This window comes from Simochromis diagramma, unplaced genomic scaffold (assembly GCF_900408965.1).
Source record: "Simochromis diagramma unplaced genomic scaffold, fSimDia1.1 OVJJ01000483.1, whole genome shotgun sequence".
Classification (NCBI taxonomy): Eukaryota; Metazoa; Chordata; class Actinopteri; order Cichliformes; family Cichlidae; genus Simochromis; species Simochromis diagramma.
Window position 1 is genome coordinate 5,322,531 of NW_024386835.1, and position 13,136 is coordinate 5,335,666.

Consider the following 13,136-nt stretch of genomic DNA (forward strand, 5'->3'; position numbering starts at 1 on the left):
TTTCATAAGTTTTACAGCTTTTCCTACTGATGATGATTTTGGCCATGACCATTCATGTTACAAAATAAAAAGGAATGAGATAATGAGATAGGCATGGAGAACAAGACAGCAAGCATGTTTTGTTTGAGTTTGCGGCAGTGTGTGGAATTACCAAAATTAAAGAGGAGATAGCCTAACATATGAAACAGGAAAAGACTACTGTGTAATTCATTTATTTCAGCAAAGTAACTATATTCTAATTATCACCTATGTTTATGTGGTAACTGTAACGCAATAGAGATACTCATATTTTGTATTTTAATTACGTAATTCTGGTACATATATTCAGTTACTCCCCAACACTGTGTATTGGGTAAGGTTCAAGTACATCATTCTCCAAAATGTTGTCCAGGTGATTTTGTTTTTGGTGCCTGCACTGCATCAGTTCTTCCAATGTCTGTATTGGCTTTGACTATGAGGTCTAACCAGTGTTTTATGTATTGATATGTGTCGCTGAGGCTGGACACTCAAAATCAGAACCCAGAAGAAGTCCTAATTAAACTTCTTAACAGGCTCTGAAATGTACTCAAATGTCACAGTCTGTAGATGTGACAAAGAAAACAGGTGAGCTGTTTATTGAAACGCTTGGAAAAAGTTCAGAAAACAAAATAAAGTCCAAATGGGAAAAATGAAATACTGTGTCCAACTAACTATCAGAATAAAGCAGTAAGTGAGAGGATTGATGAGTGATATTAGATTTACTGGATGTAACTTCAATAATAAATGATTGTTGTTGTTGTTTTTACATGTTAATAGCATTTCACACTTTCACATTGTTCAGCAAACAAGTAACTTAGAAGAGCAACACATGTAGAGGTCCACACTGTGTTTAGAAAAGTTAAACTTAACATGGACATATACCCTTAAAATGTCCACTTTAGCAACTGTCACTTGCCCAGTGATGCTTACCTTAGAAATGAATCTCTTCTTCCTTTTCTGTCTTCTCTTTTTTTCCGCTGTAATCCACTGCAAGTGTGTGTAAAATCTGTCAGCACCCTGCAAAATGTTTTCTTCTATTAATGTTATGACAACATTCATTTGAACGAAAAGCATTCTAAAGGCCTCTGCCACATTTGCTATGCTCCACCCTGGTTACTGTTGAGTAGCAATAATCAACCTGGCTTGTATATTTTAAAATGTCATCTTTTTGTAACATAACAAATTTTCCAGGAGTGTCTGGAAAGCCACAAATCTCTTTTTTTTTTCCAGGAAAAAGAAGCATTAAGCAGCCAGTCTGTTTCTTTTACTGATGGACGACCATAGATTTAAGTGTGCTTTTAAGCATGAAATAAAATTAAAACACACACACACACACACACACACACACACACACACACACACACACACACACACACACACACACATACACACACACACACACACACATAGTTTCCCTAGCTAAACAGCAAAAGATACCAGATCCTAAATTCAAACATTTTCATTCCTCTTTGTTAGATTTTAGTAGTTAGCCTGGAAGATTTTCAAACATGGTTGGTGTAAGAATGAGCTGTAAGAAAGTACTTGCTTTGTTATAGTTATATCACACTAAAGGAATTACAAAATGTGAGTACCCATGTACAAATGCCTCTGTCTCCTAAGCCTAGTCTGACAAAACAAATAAAGAGGGATGCCCATCTGAAACAGTCTTTCATGTCCTTGAGCAGCCAAAGGAGAATTTATTTACTTCAGTAAAAATGATCAATAATCCAATAAGATAATACACCATTGCAATGCAAAAACTTACTGAAGTGGTATATACATGATTCAACTTCTCTTTTGTAACCATAATGCAAAAATTGCATGCACAGTTGTACTCTTAAAAGCATTTCACACTATGCAGCAAGAAGGTACCTTAGAAGAGCAACTCATGTACAGGTCCATACTGTGTTTAGAAAAGTTAAACATTAATGTGAACACTGCATGTCACCTTTAAATTTCCACTTTAGCAACTGTCACTTGCCCGGTGGTTCTTACCTTAGAAAATAATCTCTTCTTCCTTTTCTGTCTTCTCCTTTTTTCAACTGTAATCCACTGCAAGTGTGTGTAAAATCTGCCAGCACTCTGCAAAATGTTTTCTTCAGTTAATGCTATGACAACATTCATTTGAACATAAAGCACTCTAAAGGCCTTGACACATTTGCTAAGCTCCGCCCCCAGTTACTGTTGAGTAGCAATAATCAATCTGGTTTCTATATTTTAAAATGTCATGTTTTTGTAACATAAAATTTTCCCAAGTTTCCAGGAGCCTCTGAGATGGCACAAATCTCACTGTATTTCAGCAGAGAGAAGCCAGTCTGTTTTGTTTTAGTGATGGATGACACAAATTCAAGTGTGCTTACAAGCATGAAATAAAATTAAACAATTTCCCCAAGTCTTGTCCTGAAATGCCATGGTTCACTTTTTTCACAGAAGAGAAGCATCAATCTTTCTTTTTTCTTTTCTTTCCTTTTTTTTAACTCATGATGACACAGATCCAGAAACGCTGTTAAATAACAGACTGTACCCTTATGTCATGTCAAACACAGCAGGCAAACGAACCTGTCACCACCTTGCATTGATTCATAAATATCCAATCATATCTAATCATACTTGTTAAGTTGTGACTAACTTTAAGTTGTGTAACGGTCAAGCAACTTGACAGCATAGCAAGTCCCTTGTTGTAAAGTACTCATAAAGTTTTCACAAGTATTTATACTTTATATTTAAAAAGTATAAAATAATAAAGATAAATATAATACTCGTGATAATACGCAAAATTTTACTTAAGTAGGATTTTATATGTCAGATTCTTAATTAAAATTATTACATTAGTATTATCCTAATGTACTGTTAATAGTTTTGCTGAAGTAACTATGTTCTCCTGTCATCTTATTAAGGACGTGCAGTCGTGTAGGAAAAGACAACAAGGCTGTGGTGTGCTGGGAAAGTACAGCTGAAGTGGTGAGGGAAACTGCCAAGAAGGTGTTTGTTGATTTCTCTCGACAGAGGAGAGAAGGGAAGGGAACTTGGTGGTGGAAGTACAGTAAAGGGTTTAAAGGAAAGACTGGAAAAGAAGAAAGTCGACAGTACTACTGGGAGACTGGGCAATGAGATGGCAAAGGAAAATCCTTATAGTGAATGTGATGTGCACTAAGGAAGGAAAGAAAGGACTTGTATCAACCGACTAGGCAGAGAGACTGAGCCTGAAAGGATGTGCAGCAGATTAGGCAAGGCAAATTTATTTGTATAGCACAATTCAACAACAAGGTGATTCAAAGTGCTTTACAGAGACATTAGAAACAAAAACAAATAAAAAGCATGATTTAAAATTGATTAGGGTGATTAAATATAGAGATGTAAGTTTTCAGTTAGTATATTTGTTCAGTTAGTATATAGTGTTGGAAAGAGTACTTTGATGAGCTGATGAGTCAAGAAAATTATAGAAAGAGGATATAGGAAATTAGTGAATTAGTAAAAAGGGAGTTAGGACAGCTATGAAGAGCATGAAGAGTAGAGAGGATGAAGAGTGGACAGGTAGTTGGTCCAGATGACATACCTGTAGAGGTATGGATATGTGTCTGCTCCTTTTGACCACCAACCACCAGCCAGGTCCTTTGGGGCACTCTGATTGGCTGCTACTTAGCAATAAATTTAGGCTATCTAGGTTGAGAAGCACTAGACGTTGGATCATTGAAGTGTGACATTCATTGATGTGAAACACCTTGATATAATTATGACCAGAGCATTATGTGTTAAGATTAATTTGGAAATATTTGTTCATTTTATTTTCATAATTATTTGTATTGCTAAGGAATGCTTAGCAGCAGACCACATCATGAAAGATCACTGATGCCACTACAGAGTCACAGAAAGTCTTCAGGACGGATAAATCCATCATCATGAATAAGCAGATTAAAATTTTTAACGCAGTTAACCCATCTGAAGTGCAGAATGACTCAAAATCCCTGACGTGTCTCTGTCAACGCATTTCGGGCAGTTTGTCCAAGGAGAGTTACCTTCGCACATGAGCAAACAGGCAGTTGATCTGGTAGTGACAGGCAGCAGAATTAGTCAACTAAATATGGAAGATGATTGGTCCTCTCGATGGGAAATTTGAGTATAAAAAAACAAAAACAAGACGGAACAGTTGACCGACACAAAGTATTATGCAATTGTGCAAGAAGGAATCTTCTTTTCACCGAAGCACTTCCAGCTTAAAATATCACATTTTAATGCAAAGCATTACTTGAAAGACTGCTGCATGATGAGTCCTCACCTCAACAGACTTGTAATGAGTGAGTCTGTTACAGATGGGCTCAGATTCAGAATCAGATGAGGAGTTTCTGCCTGTATAGAGCAGAGCCGATCATTAGGACTGTCCCTCGGAGTGGTGGTCAGTCCTTCAGGAGCTCATGACAAGCTGGCACTGCTGGCTTGCAAATATCTGCCCACTCCTGCAACCGCTGTTCTCTGCAAGAGACCGTTCACAGTTGCAAGCAACATTGTAAATAAGAAGCGGTCAGCTCTCCTCTCGGGCAATGTCAACAAGTTAGTTTGTCTTAGGACCACATTAATGTGGATAAATGTTTACAGTTTTTTGTTAACATGAATGTTCAAGGTGCTCAATAAACATTTTAGGTGTGTATATATTCCCTTTTTTCTTGAGTCTGTTTGCTCATGTGAAGTGAAATGTGATTAATATAGATTAAAAATGAATGATCTTTAATCGTGATTAATCGAAATTAATCCACAGCAACCCTGTGATTAATCCGATTAAAAAATTTTAATTGTTTGACAGCAATAGAATAAACATGAACTTTTAACTGTATTTTCATAAGTTTTACAGCTTTTCCGACTGATGAGGATTTCAGCCATGGCCATTCATGTTACACCAAAGTAACAGATAATTAAATGACAGAAACCTTCCTGCTTTTTCTACTATATAAACTTCTATTTTTGATTGTTTTTTTTATAATAGGTCCCCGGTAATTAAAAAAAAGAAAGAACATATTCTGTAAATAAACGAAAAACTCTGTTTTTTAATCACAAGACAATCTGGGCAAAGAGCTGGAATGTTAAAATCAATTCTTTTTCTAATACTTATCCCAGCGATCAAGTGTGTAGGTAAACCTGTTTACACTGATAGAAGAGAAAGGAGAGTTTCACTGGTCTGGCCCGCTATATGTCGCCCACAGTGTAAAATGAGTTTGACATCCCTTCAGTAGAGCATCGCAATCTGCAAGTTTCTCATTAGGGACCCAGTGAGGGATAAATACGAGCCAGGAAATGTGTTAAAGTGCAAATTTTCTTTTTTATTCTGATATCATTTTACAGCAGAAATTATGTAAAGCATTCAGAAGACATTTTCCACATATAAGGGCAATATTCAAAACACTTTGCATGGCCTCAGCAACAAAATATTCTTTTTAAAACATCAACAATTTAGTGATGCTTGTGCATGCATGTTCGTAAAACAAAAGAAGTTAAAAACTAGGCTACAAAATAAAAAGGAATGAGAGACTGAGATAGGCATGGAGAACACAACAGCAGGCAAGGTGGGAATACAGCAGGAGATGAGAGCGGGAGAAAAGCGGGGAGGGCCAGGGGGGAGTGAAAGAAGAGGAAGGCAAGGAGAGGTCTAGCCATCGATTATCTATGAGGGACTACCATTCTAGCATGCAATGTGGTGTTTGGCCACGCCCTCTCAAAACAAGGCCTGAAAGGTTATATACCATTCATTTCTAGGCGGACTTAAGAGAACAGAGGCCATCTCTGCACATGTTAACCAGCTGTTTACTATGGCAACATTTCTTATTTTTATTTATGTATTTATTTCTTTATTTTATTTTATTTTTTTTACTTCTTCTACTCTACATAATCTTTTTACAGTCACCATCCTCTCCAAAAACGTGAGCATATTGATGGATTTTCTGCAATCTGTGTGTTCCGTTTCGCGTGTGCGTGTGGTCTGTAAGCTTGAGCATTTAGAAGTTGTTGTGTATGTGCGTATGTTCATGTGTGTCTGTTATATAAAAGCAGTGTCCTTTAGTTGTGCTGATGTGAGAGGAAGGGCAGTTTAAGAAGTTATTCATGTGATACCGTATGAACGCTCCTAACAGCACTGTCCAAACCATGGCTGCCTCTCAGTATGATGAAACCTCAGAAAACATATGGAACACAATCGATATCTTCCAGCTGTTAATCTCACAATCTGCTATCTCTTTTCACTTTGTTTTGTTTTTCGGGTGTTCAGGGGCCATTACCTATTTTTTGTATCACTTATGAATTTCTTATATTAAGAATCTTGTGCGTTTAAGACTACAGCAAATGCATAAGTATTTTTTTCCTACCCTATTACTTGCTTTGAATGGAATTCATATTTAAGTGTGTTTTTCACTCTCTTCTCAGATAAGGCAAACAGATCACATTTGCTGCTTCTAGACTATTATAAAGAGTGTGGATACAAGTGGACGACGTATCCCCAACACATTCAAATATGTACACATACACACCCAAATGTACACAACCTGTCACCTGCAGTGTTACAACTCTGTGCCAGCAGTCATTGCACTCCACATACCATCTCCCTGTTCTTCAACCCTGAGTAAAATCTAAGGGAGAGATTTCATTGTTCCCGAAGACATAAGCACAGAGAGAAAGCGTGTGGCCGTTTTATTTTTGCACCTGTGTGTACATTTGCATTTATGTGTCTATGCACATCCTTGTGAGACAGGGAGAAAGACAAAGAAAGGAAGTGTGTGTGAAAGATATTTTTGTCCTCTATGAGGGGAAAAAAAGCCCAGTTATGATTTTGTTTAAATGTTGTAAAATATTTTTTTTGTAGGGGAAAAGCAGACAAAGTGAAAGAAAACACAGCTTCCTCCTGGAGGGCGAACATACTCGTGACTGTGCCTTTCATACTTTAGTACACGGAGGCTGAATTCAGCGGTTTTCTCCCTTCTAATTACTGAAAAACGCACACAAAAAGTAGGACTTAACGGCAATAGTGTAATTAATCGCCCGAGCAAGCGACACACAGCGTCAATCAGGCCATGAGCATTCATTCACACCACATTCCCAATTACAGCTTCCAGCTTAGACTAAGGTCAAGTTTAACACTGTCAGATTCATTTGAAAACACACAATTTAGGAAAAAACAAACAGGTTAACTGGAAACCTTTCAGAGGACACACAATAAGATACTTCCTGATATTATTTTGCACTTTTCTGTTATTGAGCAGGCACTTTCTAAACAGAGCTTTCCATAAGTCTAAAGTACATGTAGTATAATTATGGCAGTGACAATGAGGAGAAAATGATATGTCAAAACCAAAACGGGGAAGGACATTCTGTTTGAGGATGGAAAGCTTAGACTGGAGGCCAGGTTGGATCCGCTGTAGGTGTGATAAATGATCTTAATAAAAGCTAGTATGCTGCTGAAGCACAACCACATTGTGAAGAATGTAGCGCCCTCTTCCCTTTTTTTTTTTCTTTTCTTTTGCATCGTCAGTCGTTGCACTCACATTTAAACGATCATCATCGCCATTGGCATCATTTCCCCACGTGCATCGTCACCTATACGTAAGCCTGCCTTGGGCAAACTTCAGAACTTGTAGGAGGTCTACGGCTGCGCTGGCACTACATCTCTTCTGCGGTTTATTGTCTGCGTGTTGCCTCGGTAGATCTTACCGATATCTTTTGGGCGTTGGTTTCGCCAACGTAACATACTGTTAGGCAAAATAGCATTCATAATAATTGGCACTACTGGCAAAAGGAGTTTAATTTTTGCTAGCCAAGAAACGAAAAGCACAAAGTGTAAATGTTTTGTCTGAAAGATCGTTGTTTCAGCTAACTTTGTTTTTCCCACTTATAATTCTAACATTAGAGTTTTCAAGTTGCATGCTTTTTAACAAAATGTTCTTTTCAGTAACACTTATAACTGGATACTCTTAAAGTGAAGCAGTTAAAATCCTCTCACAGTCCATAGCCACTAACATGTTCTTTTTGCTGTTTCTTTGTCTTAAATCTCATGCACGTTAATCCGTTTGTATTATCTACATTATTTACAAGCAATACAGCCATCCTGTGTACCCAGGTCTCTGTCTTAAGTTCTCATTATGGGAGTAAAATAATTTATAATCTTAAATACAGTCCTCTTATGAAAAAGTTTCAGGGTCCTCATATCCCCTTACCTCGTCAGTTTATATACAGGAATATGCAATAGTCCAAAATATGGATTTGATTGCCCGTATGGGCTAATATGGGGACCAGTGCCCTGTATAGGGGCAGGTATAGGACCCATGTCCTGTACAGAGCAAGCATAGAGACCTCTCAGACTCAAGAAGAAGTCAAGGCAATGGTATGTGACTCTCTCCTCAAAACCACAGGTAGGATTTAGAGGTTCACGCAAAGAACAAACTAACAGAGACATTTAACCATTGGAACATGTCGCATTTCATCACATGGGGGGAAAAAAACCAGCCTCGAGCTACAACCACTCTTGAGCCAATTAAATAAATAATCAGACCCTTAAATAAATAAAGTTTTTTTTTTCCCTTTAAAAAAACAAACAAAACAAAAGCACCCAAAATAAGTAAGTTGTCCTTACACAGTTCACATTACACAGGGCAAGGATAAGTTGATGAGGACGTAAGTGAGACACAATTACACAGAAATACAAAAGAAACAACACTAAAGCAGTTTTGGCAAGCATGCAGGAGCTCGTAGCTCAAACACATGCATTGAATTGAACAAACACGGACACACCACATCGGGCGGGCAAAATGCCGCCTCTGAGAACGACTCCATACAAAGTCCATGTAACAAATTAAGACATCGTTATTCAGACCCCATCCCTTTATCTAACAATGCCCCTCTTACATTCAAGTGCAGTTCCTCCCCTTTTTGATTGGGTGACTGAGTAATAGGTTTGCACGCCTGCGAGTCAGAGTGGTTGGTGATACTGTGGTATACTAAATCGGCAGAATGATTTGCGACTGTAGCTCTTCGGGATTGATGGAGAGGAGGAATAAGCGAAAAACCTTGCATGCAAATGCAACACAGAAGTGAGTTTTTTGGTTTATGTTTTTCTTATTCTTTCATGGATTTTTGTTCGGACACAAAACGCAGCAAGCCTTGTGTGTTTTCTGCATGTCAAAGTAGCCTTTCTCTCGAGCGAGCTGTTCATTACGGGAGCCTTTCGGTGCATCCGGCCGCCGCCGTGAACAGCGGTATCCCGTTGTCGGGCGCTTCCTCGTTTTCTCTGGTTTGACTCGTCGACTTGCTCTTGCAAAGAAACATACCCATGAAGAGTGCAAAGAATGCCATGAGGTTAATGTGATGGCCTCCCAGTGAAACTGGGGAGGAGGATCAGTGCTGTGGGCAGAGCCAGGTCCCTGGGCTCTGCCCAGCAGTCTGTCTGTCTGAGCTGCCATGATGGACACCTATCCTGTCCTCAGTCTGTCTGGGAAAAGTTTTTTTTTTTTTCATCTTGAGAGAAGAGGGGAGAGGGGGTGAGAGAAAAGAAGGGAGACGAGGAAAGAAGAAAGCAAGGGAAAAGGGTCAGGAAAGGGAAGGGAGTTTAGAGAGGGCAGAAGAGAAGAGACAGAAAAAGGAGAAGATGGAGGGGGACATAGATTGCTCACAGGCTGAGGGGGCTCTGTGCGGGGCCTGGTGGTGGGCTCTCAGGACCCCTGGCCTTTCTCTGCTCTCTGGCCCTGAAGAAGAGCAAACACATATTAGTCTCAGAGTCGGAGATTTGTGTAAGTGTGCGTGCAACTGCATGTCTTGTTTTTTCATTTTCATATCCAAAGGCCACACGTAATTCAGCAAATTCCCAGCAACTCCTTCCGACAGACGCACACATTCTCCCTTCTGCTACTCTCCCCACCCATCAAGGCACAAAAAATAAGACTTGCAGGCCAAGCAATACACTTAAAGTCCCCTTGCAATTACAGTCAGAACATGCCCCTAGGAAAACCATACGCAGGGATCGCTCCTCTAACTATGTCAGTCATGCACAAGTCCTGACATTATTTGGCAGAGAGAGAGAGAGAGACAGAGAGAGAGAGAGAGACAAGGTGATAGGGAGGGAAGAAGAGAGAGAGAGAGCGAGATGGAAGGATGATAATCCAGGATCTCCTCTCCCCCTCCCTCTGCTGACATGCAAACAGGCATCAGCCACCAGGAGAGAGGGAGTGAGAGAAGAGAGCAAGAGAAGACTCACCCGCTTCAGAGGCCTATGGTCCATCAAGGGGCTTCACGTGAACAGTAAAACAACACCAACTATTAGCAATAGTGTAGTGTGTGTATGTGTGGCAGTGGGTTTGTTAAGCGTCAAGCATGTGTCTTTGGATGTGCGTGCGCTTGTGTTTGAATCAGCATTAAGAGTTTTAGGTCTTACCTGTGGCGGCATCGGAGCAGGAACCTCAGGATCTTGCGAGCAGCCTGGTTCTGTTTTTTAGTTAGGAGGCTGCTGCAGGCAAAGATGAGGGGTAAGAGATTATACATAAGATAATTATTCCCTTTGTGTGTGTGCATGTGTGAGACGTGCCTGAGAGAGTGTCTGTAGGAGCGGTAGTATTGCTGGATGAGGACCGCTGCTCTACGACTCTGCTGGAATTTCCTCTGTTCATGGAAACTCCGGAAACGACTCTGGATCAAGATGGCTGCCAGGGTCATCCTCTTATAAAGTGCATACTGGGAGAGAGGACAACAGTGCTGTAAAACTCACTGGGATCAGAAAAGACACACTTTTGCAATATGCAACATGTCTGCACATGATAAGACCCACAGATGCACTACAGACCTGTGAGCTTACTTTTTGCTAAATTACATAATGACCAGGAAGCAAAATAATAGTGAATAAAAATCTCAAGAATACACAAAATCCATCATGTGAACATCTTTTCTTTCAGTTCATGACAGCATTAAGTTACATATATATTCCTCTCAGATTGCTATATTAGAACAGCAAGGTAAAAAAAAACACAAGAAGTGCATACGTGTACATGCAAGATTTGCTTTTTCAAGTGGACTGAAATCTGTTGTTCTTTTACTACAGATTTAGCCACGTATGAGAGAGAATCAAAGTGAAAATTCACCTGATAATTTAGCTTACATCTATGAAGGAAACACAACTACAACTGCTGTGTCACTACTTCACCATTGAACTGCAGAGCGACATGTTAGAGGCTAATCTTGGCTACATGTTGTTAACTCTTACCTGCTTGTATCTCTTATAGCAGCGCTGAATCACTGCTGCAATCTCTTTGCGTTGTTCCTGAATGGGACCCTGTGGTAGTGACAAGAGTTTGTCTAAATTTTGTATATGTAAAATGGTTTGCAATCATATTGAGCTTGTTTTTTTCAAATGTGGATTATACAACTGAGGATGATACATTGAGTCACTGTAGGCTGAGCATAAAGACAAATTCAGTTTTCTTTTCTAAAGGAGTTTAGGTTACACTCGCCTTGTGTTTTCTGAGGGAGTGCAGAGCATGCCTGATGGTCTCATACAGCTCTCCCTGCTCTGCCTCAGTCATGGCTAGACAGGAGGAATCTGTTTTCAACCTCTCCTCCTTCATAGCTGCACAAAGAAAGGAGGTCCACTCAGAGGGGGAGGATGGGGCTTGCTTAGCCTGAGGACTTTGCTGATCCTCTGGCCCTGAGAGAGAATTTGGCTTGGGGCTGGGAGTCTGAGGTTTGGAGTTTAGAAACCTGAGGAAAAGAAATATTATTTTTAAAGTATAATAAGATTGAGAATGGTTGTTTGTTAAAAAAAACAAAAACAAAAAAGCAATGCAATAACTTATGCAAATATGTGAACCTCACCTTTCCACCTCACCAAGGTAACCAGACAGTAATCTGACATCACTGCTGATCCCAACCTTCCTGGATTCAATTTCTGCTTCAATAACCTCCTGCTTGAGTCTGCCAGTTGAAGCCTCCACAATGTGATCAGCTAGCATTGTGATGTCCATCTGCAAATCATGAAAAGGAAAGGTTACCTAAATATTTACAAAACCTACTTCCTCTTAGTTTTTTGGGTAATTTTTGAACAGCTCTTTAAAGTCTCACATAACACTCTATACTTAAATGACACATCTCAAAGACTTTGAAATCTTATACTTACAGCTTCCTCCTGCACAGTAATACATGATTTACCACTTCCATTTTGAGTACTTTTTGAGTTTGCATCAGCTACTCAGTTCATGCATGAATGCTTGGTTAGAGATCGAACTCAACACTGCACATAAAAATCTGTACCTGCAAGTCATCTGCGTTATCCTGATAGGTCAACAGCTCTGTTTCCTCTCCCCTGTCAGACAGCACTCTTTGACGCAGGTGAACGGCCAATCGCTCCTTTCCTAAAATCTTCCTGGCCAGGCTACGCTGCCCCAGAGTCTGTCTCAGACTCCACCTGCTGCCCCCTCCAGCTCCCCCTATCCTGGCCTGCAGGTGGGAGAATGGGGCACTAGGAAGCTGAGGCTGGCTGGGGCTGGACCTGGTAAGTGGTGCCTTCTGACAGCTGAGGTTCGTGGGTTGCGTCTGTAGCGGCTTAGAGAGAGGAGATCGTTGAGGATTAGGATCTGGAGAGGAGTTGAGGGGGGTGGTACCAGAGATCGAGTTAGCTAGCTGTTGCTGTGAATCTGGGTTGGGTTTGAGCCTCTTGGCTGGGGGTGGAGCTCCCTGTTCTCCCTGGGTTCCCTTGTGGGGTCTGTGTTCTGTTTGGCTCCAGCTCTGGCTCTGGTTGTCTGGCTTGCTTCCTGCCCTGGTTCTCCTCAGCTCTGGGGAAACAAAGACAGTGGAAAAACAGCGACAATAACACTTACACTTACAGCTAAAATCATAAATAGTGGTGATCATTTACAGTTTTCTGTGTAATGATTTACTGTTGGATTGTCAAACAAAATTTTCAGAATCAGTTTGTATATAAATAAAGTCAGCAGTAGGATAGCTTAGCTCAGGAAAAGAAAGTCTGACTGCCTACCAACACCTTTAAAGCTCCCTCTATACAAACGGAACAAAAACCTAACGTGTAAAACAAAAACTATGAAGTCATATTTTTTGGGTTATGTTTAAATGATTCTTGGTGCAATTTCTACAAAACCAGTAAA

At 40.0% G+C, this 13,136-nt stretch overlaps 1 protein-coding gene across 6 annotated transcripts in view; it reads right to left on the bottom strand.

The window, feature by feature from the left end:
* Nucleotides 1–7,248: 7,248 nt before the first annotated feature.
* The window catches only part of LOC120731763 (calmodulin-binding transcription activator 1-like), a 53,940-nt gene continuing 48,052 nt past the window's right edge, over nucleotides 7,249–13,136 (bottom strand). For 2 of the 6 annotated variants that reach the window (XM_040028971.1, XM_040028973.1), the window contains exons 15-21: nucleotides 12,286–12,806; nucleotides 11,851–11,999; nucleotides 11,490–11,736; nucleotides 11,243–11,311; nucleotides 10,421–10,716; nucleotides 10,244–10,274; nucleotides 7,249–9,734 (exon numbers count right to left, since the gene is read on the bottom strand). In XM_040028971.1, the coding sequence (XP_039884905.1) occupies nucleotides 9,702–9,734; nucleotides 10,244–10,274; nucleotides 10,421–10,716; nucleotides 11,243–11,311; nucleotides 11,490–11,736; nucleotides 11,851–11,999; nucleotides 12,286–12,806 (1,346 nt within the window). In that variant the 3' untranslated portion in view covers nucleotides 7,249–9,701. The remainder of the gene's footprint in view (nucleotides 9,735–10,243; nucleotides 10,275–10,420; nucleotides 10,717–11,242; nucleotides 11,312–11,489; nucleotides 11,737–11,850; nucleotides 12,000–12,285; nucleotides 12,807–13,136) is intronic. The other 4 variants (XM_040028976.1, XM_040028977.1, XM_040028975.1 and 1 more) reach the window with 4 other exon arrangements.